General features: G+C 31.2%; 2 protein-coding genes across 3 annotated transcripts in view; both read right to left on the bottom strand.

The window, feature by feature from the left end:
• LOC146995873 (tubulin-specific chaperone A-like) overlaps positions 1 to 23,437 on the bottom strand; it is a 69,053-nt gene that overhangs the window by 44,557 nt on the left and 1,059 nt on the right. The window lies entirely within an intron of this gene.
• Positions 798 to 7,190, bottom strand: LOC118189890 (PHD finger protein 14-like). The gene has a single exon (XM_035360589.2). The coding sequence runs from the start codon at positions 6,992 to 6,994 to the stop codon at positions 4,778 to 4,780; it is 2,217 nt and encodes a 738-aa protein (XP_035216480.1). The 5' UTR covers positions 6,995 to 7,190; the 3' UTR covers positions 798 to 4,777.

Below are 23,437 nucleotides of genomic sequence, written 5' to 3'. Positions count from 1 at the left end.
TAATTCTTTGAAATAAATTTATCCTTGTGCTTCAAATTTTTTAGGCTGCTATTATTGTCTTTTATCTCACACTGGCTTCAGAAAAATCTTGTCATCTTGCTTCTTCAATTTTTAGTGGCAATTCTAACACACAAGCATTTTATTCAATGTTTACAGAACACTATTTAACATACACATTCAGAAACAATTTAATGCAAATTTGTATTCATTATTTCATTAATTTGTATTTTATTCAAATAAACAACACGTAGAAATATACCCAAAATTCACTTTAGATATACTTCCTGTGACCACAGTTCAGCAACTGCTGCTTATACTGCATCATATTATTACAGCCAATGTGATGCCAGATTATAAATTGTATTAGGCGACTGCAGATGATGCAAGCTCTACCTCTATGATTTTTCTTTCTCCATCTCCATAAACAGGAAATTTGAAAATAGTAAGCATATTATTTAGCAACAAAAAAACAGTGAAATTTTTCACTAACTGAAGATTATAACTGGATCCATGTGTGAAACATAAACTACATGTATATGTGCAGACAGGTAATGCAAGACATTAAAAAAATTGCTTATGTGTATCGGTAACTATCCTTTTTCTCATCGATCATAAAATGTGCCAATTTCTATTTCTCGCCACGGCCACAATAGTCTAAAAGTACCAAAAATCTTCATTCACTGCTATACAGCATGAAACATTCTAAATAAAAATATTATTCACTTTTTTTCAAGCAGATTTTTATGAAAAATTCTGTGTCAATGTTTCAGTTTGTTGTAGTAACACAGTATATAATATAATCAGACAAGATTTTATTTGTAATTAGCATAATACAATGATGGTATATCAATACTATCTATTTTAAATAAACTATATTACACAATTTCAAAGGTATTTCAAAATAAAAGATAATGTACTTTAATGAAATGAAAAATAATAAATGAGAAGTACTATTAATGTACAAATTTAACATGCACATTATTTCATACAAACGATATGCCTACTGATCACCATATGTACTAAATTGCAACAGAACTATATTCAATGACTTCACTAATTCTGCCCAACAAAATTATATTTTAAACAGAAGTATTTTAGACCAACTAACACAACAGAATTCAAACCTACATACTTATGAAAAATTAATCAAAGAAATGCTCATATGTACAGTTTAAAACAGGCAAAAAAAAAAAAAAAAAAAAAATTACTAGAAAGTATGGAAGCATTTATTAAAGAACTTTTCCCTTTTATACATTACTTCTTCATGAAGCAAAACTGAAATACTCTGACATAAGCATGCACACACGCACAAAACATAAATAGTACTACACCGAACACATGTGCAGCAATGAATTTCAAAAGACGGCAATAACTTTTTTACAAAACTGTATCAAACTATTTCTCATGACACACATAACAACCAATAAATTTTAAGAGCAGAACTTATGCAAGATGAAAGAAGCATTCTTTCTACATAAGCTTTTGAAAATATATATAGTATACAACTTCAACTTATATATGATTCTAACTACTACACATCAAGAACAGCCTTGCTACATAAACATAAAGCGTAATTCAACAATTTCTTTTTGCCAAATTCCATTAATAACCATTTTAGATTAAACTTTTTAATACATCATTACAAAATTCAAGCTGAAGGGCATTTTGAACATTTACCCCTTTCCAATTTTTACAGCAATTGCCCACATGAATGAAGGGTGTTTTAATGACTTTACTATGAATTCTTGAAGTTATAATCTAATTAACTTACATAAAAGCATAAATTAGAACTTCAATTCAAAACTGAGAGTGAAATGCACTTTTCTTCTGCAGCTCACTACATACTAGTAATTCATAGAACATCCACTGTTGTTCAAGGAACTGCAAATGTATGCAAACAGTGATATTGTCAATAGAGGTGGGCAAAATATACCTTCTGATAAGAATTGTTAGCTAATTGAGCTGATTCAGTTCTTTTTTACAACTCGTGCTCATTAATAATAACCTTGATGAATATGACTGAAAAATGGGAATGAATCAAGAACGGTTGGTTCGAAAAGGGAGGGAAATGAACGAGAAGTAGGATCAGAACCAACTCAATCAGACCATTAATTGCCTAGACCGATTTCTTTCAACCCTTCCTTCTACGTAGAACTAACAGTAAAATTCTGGAATAAAATAATATTCATTAAAATTCAAACATTTCCCTGGCATGCTTCCAACAAGAGCTCTTGTTGGGTGAACTCTACAGAAACTAGTGCTCCGTTTTAGCTAATCACCATTCACTTGCTCAATAAAGTGAATTGTTTCTTTGAATCAGTTTGCAAGCATCCATCTCTAATTGTCCGACTAGACTACAAATAATCCCTTACATGCTTCTGCAGATAGATAAAAATAATGTGTTCATATATATAAAAAGGTTGATAATTCTGTAGAAATGTGTCATTTCTGTGTTGACCAAAAATGAATAATCGCCGCAAATTGCTCATAATAGTGTCTTCCCAATATCTAAACAGGCACAGCATACAAAGGCTGCAGTGCTTTGCTATAACCAAATAACTTAACCTAACCCAATATCTAAATCGTATTAGACCTGCAGAAATGCAATTTCCTTCCGTATATATGATGGAAATCAAACATAGCAAGTCTCTCTTTGGTGGTTAAATGGTATATATCTGAATTTACTGGACAATACAATGTAACTGAAATATGCTAGTAAGCATTACTGATTACTTTAACTTCATTTGGATGGCAAAAGAACAGCAGTGCAAATAACAGGATCAGAACATTTCTGAGAAAGCAAGATTCCAGATTCACCAATAACCAATCAACTAATCCAACTCATCCACTAAAAATAAAAGTTTGAATGTGTGTAACAAAACTTTACAAACATCAGCTGAATGGATCAACTAAAAATTTTGCACGTACTGAGTACATTTAAGTTCACAGACTTTCAAACATATCAAATTTCAATCCTGTTTGCTCCACACACTCAAAGCTACTATAAATATGTACAAAAAATTTTTTAGTAATGACAACAAATGACACATGCACTTCATATTGAATGTACAGTAGATGTAATGTAAAAACCTAAGATTGATGGGCACAAGATATGAGAAAAATATCGTACCTGATAATAAGATAAGAGAACAAATAGAATGTAATTTTAATACCAAGTGACAGGAATCATGCATAATATGCAGCAAACATTGAAACATAATATAAAATAATAACCTGAAAATTAAGACTTGTACCTCAGTTCAGCTTATAATGCACAAGTTCTCATCCTACAGGAGCCCACACCTTCTTAATACGAAAACATTCAGGGGATGCAATGATGTTTTAACCATATAGAATGAATGGTTGTTAAGGGTGTCATAAAATATAAACAATAATCGAACATGCCCCAAAGTGCATCCTAATGGGAACAACTGATCTAAAGCCTATATAGTAGAATAAAAAAAAACAACACCAAATTGTACTCTGAATAACTGAAAGATTGCCAGGCCAAATAAATCTCTAAGAATAAAATACTTCTTAGAACAAAGATACTCCTCTGCCATTTTTCAGCATTATATGATAATACATAATACCATTATGCAATATTTATGCACTGCTCTCGCTAATGTTTTATCTAGTTACATAGCCACCTAAGTTTTCATATATCATAAAATTCTTTATAAAGCAATTAAAAATTTAAGTTTTAAAAGATTATCAAATATAAGATGCACTAAATTAAAATGATGTATGCTAAATTTTCTACTTAGCACTGTTTTCTAGTTAAAATCAGAAGTACTCTTCAAACATCCCCTTGAAATACTTGGGTCTTTTCTCAAGACACACTTTTTCTGTATTAACATCCAACTGACAATTTTCAGTCAAAAAATGCACTCAAATAACTACATATAAACAAGAGAGGAGGGAACTGCAGAAATCTTAAAAATCACATAATAAAGAACTCATCTTACTTAAAATTTAGGGATATATGAAAATTTGCACATTTACATTTCTAATAGTTCAATTTTTTCTTCTTGAACTAATACAGCTATCTCCAAATGTAAAAATATCTGACATTAAAATTAATTAATTTTTTTTATTATATTACACACTCATGTAATAACAGAAACCTGGCAGACTTAAAATTCACTTATACAAATATTATTATTCAATCTTAATAAACATCTATGTTAATTTTTGGGAAATACATTATATAATAAGAGAAAATTTACAGTAGTGCCTTCTAAAAATTTCGCACCTTTGCTTCAATTATAAAAAAAAAAATATTTTTTGTGAGCTAATTTCTTTGGCATAAAAGAAATTAAAAAACAATTTTTAAATTTTGATATTGTATTAAACAAAAATTCTGTATCATCAATTAAAAGTAAGACCACAAAATAAAAATGCACCTAATTAACAGAAATATTTATTATACCAAAGCTAACTAATTAACATACTGCTTCAAAATTCTTTAAATATATTATTGAAAATGAACTACTAACAAAACATTACCAAACAAAAAATATCATGTTTAGAGTTCTTTTCTAAATCACTACAAAATTTGTACTATCTTCTTTGCAGTACAGTATAAAATCAAATTTCTCAAGTCAAGATGCTCTCCTCATATTAACAAATAAAAAAATTTAATATATTCATATATCAAATGTACAAGAATGGAAAATAATATCCTAATATTTATTTTAATTACATTAGAATGGGAGCAACTCACACTAAATGAAGTTTTAGGTTGATGTTAAACTCAGCACTAATGAATAATGTATTAAGTAGACGATGTGCGTCTGGTAGAATGTCTTGGTGTTTTTACTTCTGTTCCTTCACTGGCTGCAGGATCTCCCTCTTCTCCCCAATTTTCGCGCGAAATTTTGCGCTTACCACTTCTACGTCTGGATTTTCGATAACCAATCTCCGCAGATCGACGCTTTCTCCGCGAGTCAGACCGGGGACGAGAACCATCGTGCAAGTGGTCATCCTCTGCACCGGACGATATCCAGATCTCCCCGCCTTTCTCTTCAGATCCAATGTTGTCGTCCGATGTCTTTTTGCATGACCTCCCTCTACGTGGCTTTTCCTGGTCAGATTTCAATATTTCCTTGCCTTGATAGCGTAACTTTCGTGGAGCATTGGCATCAACATCCTCATGTTGCTCTTCTTCTTCTGTTTTATCACATTCACTACACTGCCAACCAAGAGATTTTGTCTTCTTTGGCATACGAGAAAGAGGAGGGTCCAAACAAGCTAAGTGATAATGCAATTGACAACTGTCACATTTAGCAAGCTGATGTTGATCATGAGATTTATGACAAATACTGCATTCCATAATTACAGACCCAGAAGAATCGGATTTTTTATTTTTATTAGATTTTAAAATTGGTTTCGGTTGAAGCACATCTGGCACGGGATACTTTTTATTGCTTAAATCACACAATATTTTCCAGTATTGCATACCTCTTTCTGTCAGTTCCGCATTTTCTTTACGTACCATGTCTACTTCTGCAACTAATCTCTCGTAATTTTGCCGCAACCCTTGTTCTTGTTCCTGCAACTGACTATTCTGCTGCAACAGTTCATCAAGTCTGCGCTGCATTGATACCATTCGAACATTTCTATCTAAATAATACGATACGAATTCAGCACTGAAAGCTGGAGGGACATGCCACTTACGTCTTATATCCATTCCAAAATCAACACCGCTTAAATGTATTTGAGGACTTAAACCAAGAAGTTCTGCTTTCTTTATCAATTTTTTACATGCAGATGGACTAGTTGTCAACAATCTGGGCATCTTTTGTGTAGGAACCCATGGCTGAGGCCTTTTCTCTTTATCAGTCACATACAGATCTCGATGAAAAGCAAGTTTCCTTTCTATTCTAGACTTTTCCTCTGAAGGAACAGAATCCGAAAAATGTTTCTCTTTTGCCTGAGACTGAAGGGCTAAATAATTACGACGTTTACTCCTGGAAATGTTTTTATCAGAATGCAGTTTACAATATGCAAAAAAAGGATCTGCAATATCTTCCTCAGTGGAGGCTTTGGATAATAATCCCTCTTTCTGGGCACACGTAACATGAAAGTAATTTCGGCACATTCCAGCATCACAATTAATACATACACCTGTGCGACTAAACCGATCATCTTCACATAAAAAACAAGCTTTGGCCCCCCAACGTGAGTACGGCATTTCAAACAGAGTTACAGGAGACAGTTTATCAACATCACCGAAAGCTACACCGGGGATATACAAAGCACAAACCAGATGAACCCATTTACCAACATCAGTTTCTTTAAATATTCCACCAGTGTTAGGGCAAAGTTCACAGGCAGGATTCATATTACCTGCTTTACAAGCATCACAGAACCATGGTTCAGTGGAATATAATGAGTCTGTGGTCACAGCAGTTTCGGCATCGCTAATCCCATAGCAGCCTTCATGCACAGAAATACCACAACAATCGCATTCTACGATTTCATCTTCTTCATCGTTCATCATTTTCTCTGAGCCCTGTCTAGGCAATAAACTCACATCGCCCAGACATACACTACATATTAAAACCTTCAGTTTTTTGGTCGGAATTTCATCCAGTTTAGGTTTTAACTGCCTTTGTACGTTTTCATTAGTTTCAGCAGTCGGTGGAGCTAGTTCATTTGTAGTTGGTTCTGTTTTTATGTTGACAGTATCTTTATTGTCTTCAGTTTCCTGCTCTCCATCTTCCTCTTCTCCTTCTTCTTCACTATTGTCATCGTTACCGGCTGAACTCTCTCCTGATTCTTCATTTGTCTCCCGACCATCATCTCCTATTTCGAAATCACTATCATCGGAACTATCATCTAAGTCGCCAAAATCTAGTAACTGCATGTGATTTTCAACGGGTTTCACTTTGCGTTTGCTTGGATCTCTCACAACCATTGTACGATACAGAAAATTAGTACCTTCAAGCGCATCTTGTTCCGCCATGTTGTCATTACTATTCGGCTCCATCGATAACGCGGCAACTTTTCTCTTTCAGTTTGTCCTTAATAACACACTTATGGTTAAAAACTGACTAAATTAATACGATTAGTGCAATAATAGAGCAGATTACATTAAATATAGTTGACTTACTTCGCGAAAAACTGATTTTACGTTGTCTTCTTCACTAGCGGCAATTTAGTGAACGCTGCGTTGCCGTTGCCATTTTGGATAGCGAAATTTACAGAAATTAGGAAGTAATAATATAAGAATCGAAATTAATTATTACGCATAAATAAACTTAAAAAAGGCATAATCAAAACAAGAGGCATTTCTTACTTCTTAAACAAATAAAATTATGTTCAACGAATCATTCAAATAATAACGGAAATTACAAAATTTAGTTATATTATTCATTTCGATATTTAGAAATGTTTTTAAAAAAACAATAGGGTATAAACTGTTTCTTACACATTTAATGATTATTAAATAAATATTTTATTACATTAAATCACTTAGCAAAATGGCAATACAGATTAAAATAATTTCTTACTGCATTTCAACTCTTTAGCGCAGCTGAATATTTGAAAAAAGCCTCTGAATGTAACATGAAATATAATTTTTACTTGAAAGAAGTACTTTTAATTTTATTCATTATTGTTAATAAACTGCTTTTCATCAATATTCTGATTAAAACCAATATTCTGATTCGCTGTTGGTGCCATCTAGTGACTAGCACCAACAGTGATAACAGAATTAGAAAATGTACTTCCATAATTACAGTTATTCTTAATCTTTCATTCATTAAGCATTTATATTACTTTATGCAGATTTAATATACTATCTGAAATTTCCAAAATAAATCCTTAATTTTTTCCATATTTTAATTAAATTTATATTTAATATTAAATTTATTTAATTTTGTCCAAACATTATACTCATTATTATGCTGTTAAATGAAATTTTATCACAAAATTATATTTCTTGTTTTACATGACAGGTCAAACAGTGTAGCACCAAGGTACCAACAAAAAAAGGCCCTACCCCTACCAAATAAATATTCTCTTTGAATATTTATAGCAAAATAAGGTGCTATTCTGTTTTGAGGCCGCAAAAAAATTGCAGCGAAAATGTATGCGCAAAAGTGCCAAATCTAGCAAACGTGCCCATTTAACAGTGTGAGCGTGCACGCTGATTTCAGATTGTGTAAGTTTATATAGTCCTATATTTCTTAAGACGCCATTGAAATACTGGTTTAACTTTTAAATCCTTTTTTGATATCCTATGGATTTAACAATTTGGGAATTGAACATGAAAAAAAGTCTGCAATAGAATTTTGGGTAAAGTGCAGAATCACCCACTGCTTGACGCGTTTTTAAGAATTGCACATACTCAGTATCCACGTACACATCGATCTATTTTTACTTAAAAAAAAAAAAATCCCAGAATTGCACAAAAATGGCACTGCGCACACCCTTGACTTTATCAATATACACATCAACCAACTTTCACTTAAAATGTAAAAAGAAAATTGACAAAAATCGAATTGTTTTCACCCTTGCAGTGGCGTAGCTAGGGTGAGGCAAGGGGGAACATGTGTCCCCGGGCGCAGCATCCACGGGGCGCCAAATTGACGCTACGAAATTTTTTAATGAAATATTTTCCATTCTTGGCACACAGAAAGGGGCGCAAATTCTTCAGTTGTCCCCGGGCGCTGGAAACTCTGGCTACGCCCCTGCACCCTTGTAAAAAGCGGCAAACAAATAAGTTGGCGATTCTACACTTTAGGGAGAATTTTTTCAAAAAAAAAGGCATCATTCATTATAGAAAATTATGTTTGAACAACCAACGAGATGAATTTATGCTTTAGCAATAACTTGGTAGCGAAATAGCAATTCAGGCATCAATTCAGTTATGTTTAGGAATTTTTATATAAATTATAATAATAATAAAGTATTACAGTCAAAAGTCGTTAATCCGGACTCGTCGGGACTTCGGCGATTCCAGATTATCGATTTTTCCGGACTATAGATCATCAATTTAAATCTGGTAAGATGGAATGCAGAAATTATAAAATTAAAAATATGAAACCGTAATTTATGAAATAAAGAACAATTATGATCTAAAGGGTATCAAAATTTACAAAAAAAAAAGCTTAATATTTATTTGTTTACTTTATTAAACATTTCTTTCAATGTAAGTTGTTTAAGTTGCTTCGTTTTTTGTCAATCGAAATTTTTTCGTTTTCAATAACCTCTGTGTCACTTTCTTCACTATCGGAAGCAAATTATAATGACGAGGAATTTAATTTAAATCATATCAAAGACGGAGTACATCGAGATGAAATACTACATGTAGTAAGGAATTATAAGCCAAATAAAATAAAAACACCTGCCCTGAAGATAAGGATAGTGCTGACAGATCAACTTCCAATTTATTGCGCGCCCCGTGGCGTCCTCCCCCCCTCCGCCGCAGAGCAGCGTGAAATTGATAAACAGATTTTGGATTTCGAAACATACTTCGCTTTGTAGATCCTTTACATAATAGTAAATATATATCGGAAATTCTATTTGACATAATCGAAAGTTCAAGCTTACTTTTATAAAACTGCTCTAACAGTCTGCAAAAAATACGAGTAATAAGCCGGATCCAATTCGAAGATTAAGGAACAATGCAATCTGCAACATTAACTAAATTAGATAATTTTAGCTTAGCTTATACCGTCCATTATACATTAAACGCGCATGCGCACACGCATATTCGCAGCCGTAAAAGTCTTACGCGCCCGTAAAGGTCTTTCTGCGCATGCGTCGAATGTTTGAGGTCCGGATTATGGGTGCCCAAATTAACGACTTTTGACTGTATATGAAATAAACCTTTCATCTAAATTAAAACATCAATCTTAGATAGTTGTTTACTATCATACTTCCTTTCTTGCATTAGGGTTGCCGCAATTATTTTTGGCAGCACTGGCATCAACTATAGTTTGGCGATTTTTTACGGCCCTTAAAAACGAATAGTACCCAAAATAACTTGTATTTAAATTATTCATAATGATGTTAAACAATAAATAAACTAAACAGACAATGTGATTATATGGTGCTAAATTACACTATATATATGTCATAATTTAATGCGTAGAAGAAAACACTGGAACCTTAAACAGCTTTCAATATCCATCATGACTGAGGGTTGAACGCATACTGATGAAGATAATAAAACTGGATTTCGACAAATCACCAATCTTTATTTTTGCACATATAAAAAAATCATCCTTTTGCAAACAATATATATTTTTTAATCATACTGAGGACATAATGATTTCTATGTACATGGGTTTTAAAAGTATGACACAAGCATTTTGGACAGGACAGCATAAGCAGCGCAGAGGTCTTTGCAGGGTGGAAGCTAGGGAAGGAATGATGCAGTTGTTTTGCTAGGATAATTTATACTAAGTATGATGCATAAGTACAGCTAATCTGTAATTGGTTAATTTTAAATACAGTAATTAGGTGCCGATAGTGATCTCTTAAAATATATTTAGGCGTCTTGCTTAGAATCACTGACATCATAATTGTAAAATTTCTGCATTGCTAATAATGCATTGACTGCTGTGACAATTTTTGAACCAGGTAATGACAAAAGGTATGCAGTTGTACAATATTTAATTCTTCATGAATCCTATTATTTTTTATCATGGAATGTTTACAATCTGTCACGAAACACAGTTCTGTGCAATCTCCAGAGCTTTTTGATTAGTTCAGTATGGATATGCCTACAGCGTGCAAGCATAATATAGCATGGGATACAGAATGAATTTATAAACGAGTTACTTGTTATCAATTGGTGATTCGAGTGCGGAATATCTCTTGAAACCCTTTCTCATTCTTCTCACATTTAAAATTTTACAGAAATTTTTAAATTTTTTTTTAAAAAAGAAAAGAATTATATAATAAAAATTAAGGAATTGAATGTATACTGTGGTTATCTTGTGTAAAATCATATAAGAGAACAAATTAACTATTTTGACTATGCATGCAAGAGAAAAACAAGTGAATTTGAAATTTTAAACCATACAAATAGAACTCATTTAAATTCATTGATATCACTTATATGAAATAATTCCAAACATTTTGAGACCAAATGATACAGTACCACTCTTATCATAGCTGCCAACTTTGAAATATGAAAAATCACAAAGTCATTCTGCATGATGTAATTTAAAAAGAATTCAAAACATAAAAATCTGACTTAAAATAACTTCAGTATTGCAAATTTTGAATCATTAAATTGGCTATAACTTAATTTTTGACATAAAATGCAATAATTTATTCACTATTCAAAACAACTTTAACATACATTTTTTAATAATTTCATACCATTTTCTAAGTTTTTTTTTTACAATTTTTACATTGAAAGCTTTTACTTACCAAAGTGCATTTCAACATACTAAAAATACATTAATAATTAGAGTAACTATTAATAATCATTAATAATATTCATATTTAAATTTATTATTCAGAGTAGGAAACATGAAAGAGCTGCTATGCTTTAAGGATTCAAACTACAGATTTTCCATCTGCTTTTTGGATTGCTGCGACTCATACTATGACACACACATAGTAAAATGTGATACTTTCTCACACTCTTTCCCACTTAAAAGGTAACTGGACCGAATCAACAAAAACCATACAATGAAGAATTATTGCCCATCACATTTTTAGTTTTAGCACTACTTTAAAGACTTAATTAAGATTTTCAAAACAGTATACGTGAAAAAGTAGATAGTATGCTCTCACTAGGATTTGAACTGTGAATGTTCCAGCTGCTAACTGGATGTACTATTATTTAACATCATAACAGTAGACACAATGAAATATAATAAGCAATTAAAAATGTGCATATAGTCATGCAAATAGGATTGGCAAGATATGATTCATAGATTTGAGGCAAAATTAAGTATAATTTATAGATTTGAAGTGAAACAAAACATAGATATATCTTTCAATTAAGCCCTCGTGAAACGTTTTATTGATCTTTCCATATATTAAAATGGTCCAGCTTGAATAAAAATTAATCAAAAAAGTATGTTCAAAAGTACTGGGCAAGAATATAAGTTTCATTTTGAAATCATAGTTAGAATTCAGTTAAATTAAATACCAGGGAATCTTATAATTTATCAGGTGACTGAGGAAAGAGGTTGATAAAAACTACAAGGGGCTCTTATAAACAGAATTTTTCTTTATTGAAAAAATCAAAATCATTGTAAATTTTTTTAAATAATAAAATATTTATGGTTTTTTCCCCCAATAGAAAAGAAGTCATCTAGTAGGACAAAACCCAGGGTAAGTAATGTCATCTAGTATTAGGACAAAACCCAGGGTAAGTAATGTCATCTAGTAGTAGGACAAAACCCAGGGTAAGTAATGATTACCTTAAACATGCCAGAGGAAATAATAATTAAAATTATTACTTATAGATATATTATAGTTTTCCTTTATGAGTATTTTACAGCATCTTAAAGTCATTTACATTTGTTTTTATTTAATTTAAGAAATAACAGCAGAATTGGCTAAGCTTAAGTCTACTAATGAAAAGCTATAATCTTTGTAATCTGCATGAACATACTTAAGGAAGATTAATAATACATATGAAAAGTATTGCTTTTCGTGTGCTTTTAGTGTTAAAGCAAAAGGACAGGCACCTTCCATATGTTAAAAAATTCTGTCACCTGGTTCCTTCTTAAACTGTAAATATTTTGCCACCCATAAGCCATGATGACTGGTACGGCTGCACAGATTGCACTGGCTATTGTGCCGGCCCTGCTGTTAAATTTTAGAAAAATTAATTCATTCCTTAATTCAAGCTAATTTTCTGTTAAAATAATATCATTTTACTCTTCTGTCTGTAAAATTTCCATTAAATATTCAAAACTGTATTTTAATAATTAGATGACTGATTTTTATCAAATAATATTAGAATACAGCTGCATTTGTTCATGTTTACATTAATATTTTTATTTTTATAAATAATTTATCATATTGAAATATATGAAGAAGCCATTTAATTATTTTGCTAAACTTCTATTTTAATCATTGCAAATTTGTAGTTACAGATAAGTTGTTCATAATTTAGCCAAGTTAAAATAAAGTTGAAATGAAATATTAATTTAAAATCCCTTATATTAATTTATCTTTCAACATTATTTCATGCATAAAGTCTTTGTTGTGTAATGTTCTTTAAAATCTAAATTTCTTTATTATGCATGAATTTTGCATTTTTAAAAAATTTTTAAAGACTTCTAATTTGGAGTAATGAACTTTTTGTTCACTCAATTTAGCATTATTAATATTTATTTTTGTTGACAAAATCTGAATCCCAGTTCAGATGATGACTGTACTGATTTTCAAATTATTCACATTTAATCTATTTTCCAATAAAATTCTTTAACCTTTTAACTGTCAAGTTATTTTGATGATTTGGGTACACAAATTGTCAAATTTTTTTATTGGAAAAACCAAATGTAGCCGAAATAAACATCTCCCGATATATGTTCGGGTATGACAATACGATGCACTCAAAAAAAAAAATTACCCCGAGAAATACTCGGGCGTGACATTTTCGAACACCCTCGGGCATGACAGTTAAAAGGTTAAACAGGAAATCTCTTCTGCTATTAATATTAGGAACTTTTTATTAAAAATATTTTCCGTTTATTTTTTTACTTATCAAAATCTCAACTGAAATAATCACATAGGTAATCATTTCCCTCCCCCCTTTAAGAATGGATCTAGTTTATTGGCTGTTGTATATGCTTATTTATATGCAAATAAACATGCAGTTCATATTTGATACATTCTCATAACTCAGATGAATGTATCAGAATTACAAACATATTCAGAAAATATATAAAAATTAGAAAGTCTATACCTCATTCTATTAAATTGCAAAAATATTTACATTTGATTTTTACAGAAAGTATGTGAAAATTAGAAAATTTATGTCTCCTTATATTAAAATGTAAAATTTGTATATTTAATTTTCATGATCATATTGGATTCAGATTTTCATAGCTGTCAGATGTTGAATTAGATCAAACAAATATATATATATATATCTCTTTTTTTTTCCTTCTCAAAACACTCTTTCAGAAATACCTTTGACTTAATATGCCTAGTATGTGAAGCCTCACATTTAAAACATACATTAAATTAATGCAGTTTTTTTACAGAAATGCACAGAAAGACTTACTCCTATCCACCCAAGAATGAAAGATTTTATACTTGCAATACTTTTGCCTTTCAAAGACAAGTAGTACTTCTGTAGTGTCGAAAGTTGATACATTGACTCAGCACAGTTTGCACTGCAGTTAGGATTAGAAATATTCAATGTGACAGCCATCAGACACTCTGCAGAACAACAAAGAGAAATCAACTGTAATTCTTGTCACACGATCACTAATAACGTCTTTCATTATGGCCAATAATGTCGGCCGACTTCTTGCGAAAAAACATGCAACTTTTAACTAGACTGATAACCAAAAATCATGAGGTATAAGTCTGGATTCTATGGTGGTCATCTGTATGGACAGAAGTGACTGAAGATACAGTCATAGTCAAATGTTGATCATAACAAGTACTAGTAGTGGGTGGAAGTATTTCATTCTGCATGAATTTTACACAACAAAGCACTTGCCGCACTCACAAAAAGAAAATAATGTTCTTAAAATCTGTGACAGTATCAGTTCAAAATGTACCACTGTGGATTTTCTCAAAGAAAAAGAGGTCTTAAGTTGATGCAGTGAATTCACACCCCATTGTCACTCTTTACCTAATGAAAAGGTGGGAGCACAATCATGTGCAGATTCTCTCTTACCTATATTTTCATTTGTGTGTATTTACATTCCTATCATGTGAAAAGTGCATCTTGTCAGTCTATAGGACATCTGATAGCTAGTCTGCATTATTTTCTGTCAGTTATTCTTGTTGTGTCTATGATACAGCCTATTCAAAAAGTGCCATGGGTGAAGATAACACACCTGGCAATCTGCAAAATGTTATCTTCATAGAGGTTCAGTCTTTTAAACAACAGTACAATTTTTAGCAATTTAGCAAGGATGGCCGGACAATCAAAAATGTGTGCAGTTATCACTTCTGTCTAGATTCAGTATTTTCTGTTTGTTGAAAAACCCAATAGCAGACGAATGACATCTGTTGAAATTCATTACATTTGTTCCAGTGTTGCATTTTTAAAAAACGTATCTTAAGATTGATGCTGAGTAATCACCTTATACAAAATGCCAGTCCTCAGGGATTGTTACAGTGGCACCTGTGGTAAAAAAATGTAAATATTTTGGTACTAAAATTTTTCATTAAAAAAAAAATCCAGTGTATTTCTGAGCATTTTTTGTGAAATAACATACTGTGCTACTTCCTACACTTTTTCCTTATCCCTTTAAAAACAACTATGAAAAGATGGAACTCCAAATAAAAAGGAAGAATGAAGTTCAATCCAGTAATTTTCTAAGATTTTCAATTTTTTTTAGTACTTTTAAAGAATGATAAATGAAAGAAAGAATTAATATGATATAAAAAAGAAAGTAAAAGCATCAATGCCATGTTAATAATAATATAATATATTAAGCAACCAGCTACCACAGCATTGCACTTGGTTTCACATATATCTCACAGAAGGCAAGGATACTTGTAGTCTTTCTGGCATGGCCGAAATTCTTCAAGAGATTAGTAAAAGAGAAAGAAGGATAGGAGACCTCTCGATCTGCCACAGCTTTTACCTTCCAGGGTGGTCCTTGATTTTGCAACCTGGGACAATCTCTAAATTTGATGCTCCTCTTGATACACAAACAAATAACTTTAAAAATGTCAAAATGACATATAGGAAAATAAATTAAAACTCTAAGTTTATTTTTTATGAAAAATTTAAATACTGATTTTTTTTTTTTTTTTTTTTTTTTCTCTCAGTACCTTTAATGACATTGTAGACCTCTACTTGTTTACTTTCTAAGATTTGTTAAATGCAAAATAAACATTTATAAGTCTTAAATACATTTTAAATGCAAAATAAACTTTCACAGTTCCTAAATACATCTTAAATGTAAATAAACATTTATATTTCTAAATATTTTCTATATGATTTTGATTTAAAAAACTCTTTTCACAACACCAGTGCTTACAGCAATTGTGAGAGAAAGTTCACAATAGTATTAAAATATCTGAAATTTTGTTATGAAGATTGTACTTTAAAATAAACTGCAAAAATTCAAAACAATCACCCTTCCACATCCCTGTTCCATTTCCTCTAGCAATAATGGAAATAAAATTCTTGAAACAGTTCCCTCTTCACATAGAATTCTTCATTATTAATGTCACCATGATCATAATTTAATCAATACATAATTTCCATTTAAAAGTTTCAACTTAATAAAAAAAGGTACAACAAGGGTATATACCAGGTGTTCAAACTCAAGATGCAGATGAGCAACTTCTTACCATCATCTATCTATTTGTGTTACCGCAACCACCTAAGGAGAAACTGCCAAATTTTCAGAATGTGTTGAACTCTTGACACATACTGATTCTTAAGACAACCGTGTTCATAACAATTCTTCAATCAAGCACTGTCACCATTTTAGGATACATTATTTTTGTCGTATTCCAATGGCTTTAACAAACAAATTGTGATATTTTATGCCTAAGTTTAATTTGAAAGTATGCACTGGTGGAATTTGGCCATAATGGATGAAACTACAGTAAAATTTCTTCAGGAACACAGAATTTTGGCACAAAATATGTAAAGGGATGCATTTGGTAGATAAGCAGCGCTGCTGCGGTTACAGCAATGTCAAGTTTCTTAATGTTTTTTTAAGTGAAAACAAATGTCTGTGTAGTCAAGGAGAAGAATAGCACAAAGAAAAGTTACAGGAAGATTTGGTGACAAATGTGTTTTATTTTTTAATATATCATGTAATTCTTATTTAAAAATTAAAATTTTTGTTTTAAACTGCTAAAGTATGTTGATAATGTTTCCCGACTTACAATAATTACAAATACTTTGGGAATCATTTTTAAAAAAGTCATGAATACAAAGTAATAACTTTTACTTGAAAAGTAACTCTTCATCTATAAAAAAATCACCAAACTGTACCAAAGTGGCAAGCCGGATTTAAACTTGATAAGGCCCTAAGCTATTTGAGATATGGGACACTTTATAAATCTGTTATGCTATATTTTAATTTTGGGGGGCTCTAAGCTATAGCTTGTGTAGCTTATACATAAATCCTGCACTGCAAAGTGATTGCATTAATATGTAAGTACCCCAATGCCTAAACTACAGACAAGTACAAGCCTGCACTTTGGGCCACAATAAAGTTTGTGTTTATGGTTTGATCAAATATTAGAGTCGGATATGTGTGATAGGTGACAACTTTTGATATCAAAAACTTGCACTGCTAGAAATTCTATCCACTGTTACTAGGAATAACACAATATACAACTAACAACTGGAAATAATACATGCTTTCTAATATATTAATCCACTGTTACTAGGAATAACACAATATACAACTAACAACTGGAAATAATACATGCTTTCTAATATATTAATTTCTGAATTTGCCTTTGTTTTTTGCATTTATTTTGGACTTAATAAAGCAGGTATTCTTTTCATTTGTAAAACTGCCATTTATTTGTATACATCTTTTGAGTTGCCATTCCTATCTCCAGTTAAATTTTATGCCAAGAGTATGACAGTCTTATAGGACACAACTGAATCCTAAAAACTGCTAATGTTAGCCGAATTTGTCTGTCATTAGTTGCCTGGCATGCATTTTTTTTTAAGGTTGATCATGAGCATCAAAGAATTAATGATATTTTTACGTTTTATGTTAAATGAACACTAGCTAATTTGCTATGAATATTCAACCCTAGAGCAGGTATGTTAAACAATAGAAGGTACAATTCCGTTTCGGGAACCGTAAAAAAAAATTCCAGGGAAATATATGCGCAAAAGCTCTAAATCTAGCAAATGCACCCATTGAACAGTACGCCAAATCTAGTGAATGCACCGATTTCAAATTACATAAGTTTACATAATTCCATATTTAAGTTGCCATTAAAATACTAGTTTAATTAATTCTTTTTTTGATAACACTTTGAATTGAACAATTTGAGAATTGCCCAGTGACGAAAAGTCTGCAATAGAATTTTTTTCTAAACAAAGGCATCATTCATGATAGAAAATTATGTTTGAACAACCACGAAATGAAATTATGCTTTAACGATAACTCGGTAATGAAATGGCGACGCAGGAAAGAAATTTGTAATGAAAAGAAAGGATTAAGAAGTCAAAATTGGTTAGAAGGATAAAAAATCTCCTTTCTACCAGCCGTTAGGGTCATCTATATTTATTGTCAGGAAATGACATCTATTGAATTTTGTGAACTTCAGCTGAAGATGACATTTATAGACTGGAATAGTTACATGCGTGAAGTGTGTGCCGCAGCTTTAATTGCTCGGCCTAAGTCGAAAATCGGCAGATGTGGCAAAATTATTGAAGTACATGAAAGCCTTTCCAGTAAAAGTAAGAATAATTTTAGACGTGTTCTTCTCCAGTAATGGGTTTTTGGCGGATTATGCAGACAATCGAATGAATGTTTCTTAGGCGCTGTTTCAGATCTGTCGGCAAAAATCTTATTGAACATCATAAAGGAAAATATCGCAGAATAAGTGTTATTTATACTGGCTTCTGGAAATCATACAAGTTGGATGAACTGCAAGCTGCCGGTTTTGAACACTTTACTGTCAAGTAAAGTGTTATTCGAGGTTCAGACTTGGTGCGTGAAGGTGCAGTTTCCCCTCGTTCCCTATTTTTTGACTTCTCTATTTTTTTGTTTTTTTTTTTTCCCTGTTTTGAACCATGCATTATATGTTTGATCAGATAGCCTGGCTCAGTAAAAGTTGACGGCCAGTGTAACTCTAATTAAAAATTCGGTTACGATTACGTGCAGTGCTGATAACGACCACGTGTTTCTGAGACTCCTTTGCCAATGCTTTTTCTTCTTTTTCCCTTTTCTAGTAATTTCGTTCTCCTGATGAAGAGGGACCTTTAGCTGCCCTCGAAATCGATTGAGTGTTTTAATATATATACGATAAATACAAGGTTGTTATTGCAATATTGACTTTACTGTCAACCACAACTACAATTTTGTGGACCTCGAAAGTGGGTGTCATACATAAACAGTAGAGCAGCTGTGGGGCAGTGCTGAATGGCATAATAAACACCATCGGGGCTCAACAGCATTTTGATTCTTATTTGTATTCTTATTTATGTACAAACGTTTGCACAAAAAAACTGAAATTTTCTCTGCTATATTGGAAGACATAAAAAATTTTATGCCTCCCGTTTAATTTCAGGTATATTTAGCCTTTTTTGTTATAATATAAAGTAATAAAAAATTGTATTATATGAAATTAATCTTTCATCTAAATTAAAATAATAATCTGAAATAGTATTACTATTATAGATCCATTCAATTATATTTAGTTTTTTATATAAATTATAATAATAAAAAATTGTATGATATGAAATTAAACTTTCATCTAAATTAAAAAAATAATCTGAAATAGTTATTTACTATTATGCTTCCATTGAGTTATACTTAGCTTTTTTTATAAAAATTATAATAATAAAAAAATGTACAGTCAAAAGTCGTTAATCCGGACACGTCGGGACTTCGGCGATTCCGGATTATCGATTTTTCCGGATTATAGATCATCAATTTAAATCTGGTAAGATAACATGCAGAAATTACAAAATTAAAAATATGAAACCGTAATTTATGAAATAAAGAATAATTATGATCTAAAGGGTATCAAAATTTACAAAAAGAAAAAGCTTAATATTTATTTGTTTACTTTATTAAACATTTCCTTCAATGTAAGTTCCTTCGTTTCATGTGATAATACTTTCTCTTTAATTCTATTAAACAGACATAATTTCTTATTTAGTTACAAAGTTCCACTGTTCAAGTCCTATAATTGCTGTGTTGAGAACACGAATTTGTCAATCCAAATGTTTTCGTTTTCAATAACCTCTGGGTCACTTTCTTCACTATCCGAAGCGAATTATAATGACGAGGAACTTGATTTAAATCATATCAAAGACTGAGTAGATCGAGATGAAATACTACACTTAGTATGGAATTATAAACCAAATAAAATAAAAACATCTGCCCTGAAGATAAGGATAGTGCTGACAGATCAACTTCCAATCCACGGCGTGAAATTGATAAACAGATTTCGGATTTCAAAACATACTTTCGCTTTGTAGATACAAATTACATATTAGTAAATATATATCGGAAATTCTATTTGACATAATCTTTCTAATCTATCATAATCTAATAATGACGTTTCTGCCCCCCCCCCTCTGCGGCACAGCAGCGTGAAATTGATAAACAGATTTTGGATTTCAAAACATACTTTCGCTTTGTAGTAAATATATATCGGAAATTCTATTTGACATAATCGAAAGTTCAAGCTTACTTTTATAAAATTGCTCTAACAGTCTGCAAAAAAATAATAAGCCGGATCCAATTCGAAGATTAAGGAACAACGCAATCTGCAACATTAACTGAATTAGATAATTTTAGCTTAGCGTATAACTCCGTTACACATTAAACGCGCATGCGCACAAACATATTCGCAGCCGTAAGGGTCTTACGCGCTCTCATAAACGCCTGTGCGCATGCGTGAACGCGACGCATGCGCACAGGCATTTATGAGAGCGCGTAAGACCCTTACGGCTGCGAATATGCGCATGCGTGAACGCAACGCATGCGCAGAAAGTTTGTAGCTTTGAGGTCCGGATTATGGGTGTCCGAATTAACGACTTTTGACTGTATTATACGGAATTAACTTTTCATCTAAATTAAAACAATAATCTTATATATTTATTTACCATTATGCTTCCTTTCTTGGGTTAGGGTTCCTGTAATTATTTTTGGCAGCATTGGGATCAACAATAGTTTGGCGATTTTTTATGGTCCTCATATTATCCTCAAATATTAAAACTAAAATCCATATTATCCTCAAATATTAAAACTCTATACAGAACATGCATTTTTACTATCAAACTATCTAATTAACAGTTATGTATGCAATAAATTCTTGTACATGATTTAATTTTAAAATATGGTATGATAAATACTAAGCATAGCATAAAAGCACTTCTTCACTTGCTCAAATGTGAACAAGCCATTATGGTGTACCTGTTACAGGTTACAGGACTAGAAACAATCCTGTGATTTACACAGTGAGAAATAACTCAAAGTTATCACGTTGCAGATTTATGATTAACGAAATTAACAATAACTTACAAATATTAGATTTGAGCACACAAAATAAATACTAATCAAGAGAGAATCTGTATTCATACAGAGCCAGATTTAGACTTCATTAGGCCCTAAGCTATTTGAGATATGGGGCCCTTATACGTCTGTTATGCTGTATTTTAATTTTTTTTGGAGGCTTCCCAAGAAAATGGAGGCTTGTTTAGCTTATACATAAATCCTGCACTGTATTCATAATTTTTCCATAATTCTGCTTGTGATTAGTTTTGTCGGTTTACAGTGAAAAATGACAGGTTTTAAACAGAATTCCATAGTAATACATATTTATTTTCTGGCAGGTGTAATGTCACAATTTGACAGTTAATAAAATAAGGCACAAGAATGATTTTGTTTTCAAATATAACATCCAAATTTCACTGCTATTAAAATTTCCTAATCATTATGATATGATCAACTTTTCAAAAAAACATAAAACAGTTATGTTTAAAAAACTCCATGCTGTTATTTATTTAAGTAAGAAAGAAAACACTTTTTTAAGATCCTCAATAATGCCACATATGCCACTTAAACACAGTTACACAGTAATAATACGTATGAATTCATCATTTATTCATACTGATACATGATTGAATACAGAATTTTTAGTTACATATTTAATAATTCTTAATTTTTTTTGTTTGTATCATAAAGCTACACATGATAGGAGAAAGTTTCACTCTGAATTATTTAAATTTTTTTAATACAGATTGTTATTACTTTTTGCAAATAAGATAGAAAACATAGCTACAGTGATACAAAGCTGGCGAAAAAATAAACTAAATACTCTACATTCTAATTTAAGAAATATAAAATATCAATTATGCTAGAAATTGATCTGCTACTTATTGATTGATCACAAACTTTCCATTTTTTTTTCATACAAAAGATTTCACAAAAAATTTTCTCCGTTTCCAGTGAACAATTTCACGAAAGTTGTCTAGGTTGATCTTTACATTATGGTAACTTGGCGATTTTTTGGCGACCAACTCTCCTACAGCAACCCTCTATTTTTTTTTTCCCCCGCCGCCATTTTGTCTTCACGAAGTAAAGACATGTTTCTTTTCTTTTTATTTACTGAACACTTCTTCCAAAAATCTACTACCCGAATTACACTTATGCTAGAAATTTTATCTAACAAAACTGCTTAATCATAACAAATATTCACTGCAAAATTGGGGGAAAATGCACAATACCATACTCCTTACGCATTTTTCAAAATAACACATACACATAAACCATGTCCACATTGACTTAAAAAAAAAAATTTTTTTTTAAACTTTTAAAACTTTTACTTAAAAAAACATCCCAGAATTACACAAAAATGGCATTGCGCACACTCTTCACTATATCCATGTACACTGCTTTTTTCTCATAAATTAGAAAAATTTCACGAAAATACATGACAATTTTCTGAATCTTTAAACCTGGTAAAAAGAACATATATGAAATTACCTGATCGCGAAAAAGTATATACCCTTTCCAAATATGAACATTTCCACATATAAAATAAATAAAATATCCAAAAACTTTTACCTCTAAATCATCTTTTATATTATAAACGTCACCAACGAATTCATACCGCAAGCATTACAAATACTTAGTGTCAAATATTTAAATTATTTCCATGCACGTTTACTTCAACTAAAACGTATACCAAATTCCTACAAACATAAAATTCACAAAATAACTATCATTTAATTAAAATATAATTAAATTCAAAAACACTACTTAAAATATAAATAAGCACATATATTAAATTAATAAAAATTACCTTACAATCCTAATTAGTTTAAACTAAATCATTGCTAATAACAATTTTCCCAATAATACCAAATTACTTTACTTCCACCTTACATTTAGAACAATGCATAAAAATAATATCCTCAAATAATTAAAAATACTAATCTTCTTCAGAATCTTGAATACGTGTCCGATAAACTTTTCTTATTTCTGTTTCAGGATCTTTAAAATCATACTTATAGTTCCCAGCAAGGTACCAGGTAAAATAAATAACTTAATAAAACATCTTTACTTCTATCTCACACAACCTTAAAGAAACACTTATT

This window comes from Stegodyphus dumicola, chromosome 8 (genome assembly GCF_044657685.1).
Source record: "Stegodyphus dumicola isolate Sdum_Otavi_A_Nest chromosome 8, ASM4465768v1".
Lineage (NCBI taxonomy): Eukaryota > Metazoa > Arthropoda > Arachnida > Araneae > Eresidae > Stegodyphus > Stegodyphus dumicola.
The sequence above is the reverse complement of the archived record's forward strand: the minus strand, read 5'-3'. Positions and strand labels throughout refer to the sequence as shown.

Excerpts from the sequence above, each read along its gene's own strand:
- LOC118189890 (XM_035360589.2), bottom strand. The coding sequence starts at position 6,994 with ATGGAGCCGAATAGTAATGACAACATGGCGGAACAAGATGCGCTTGAA.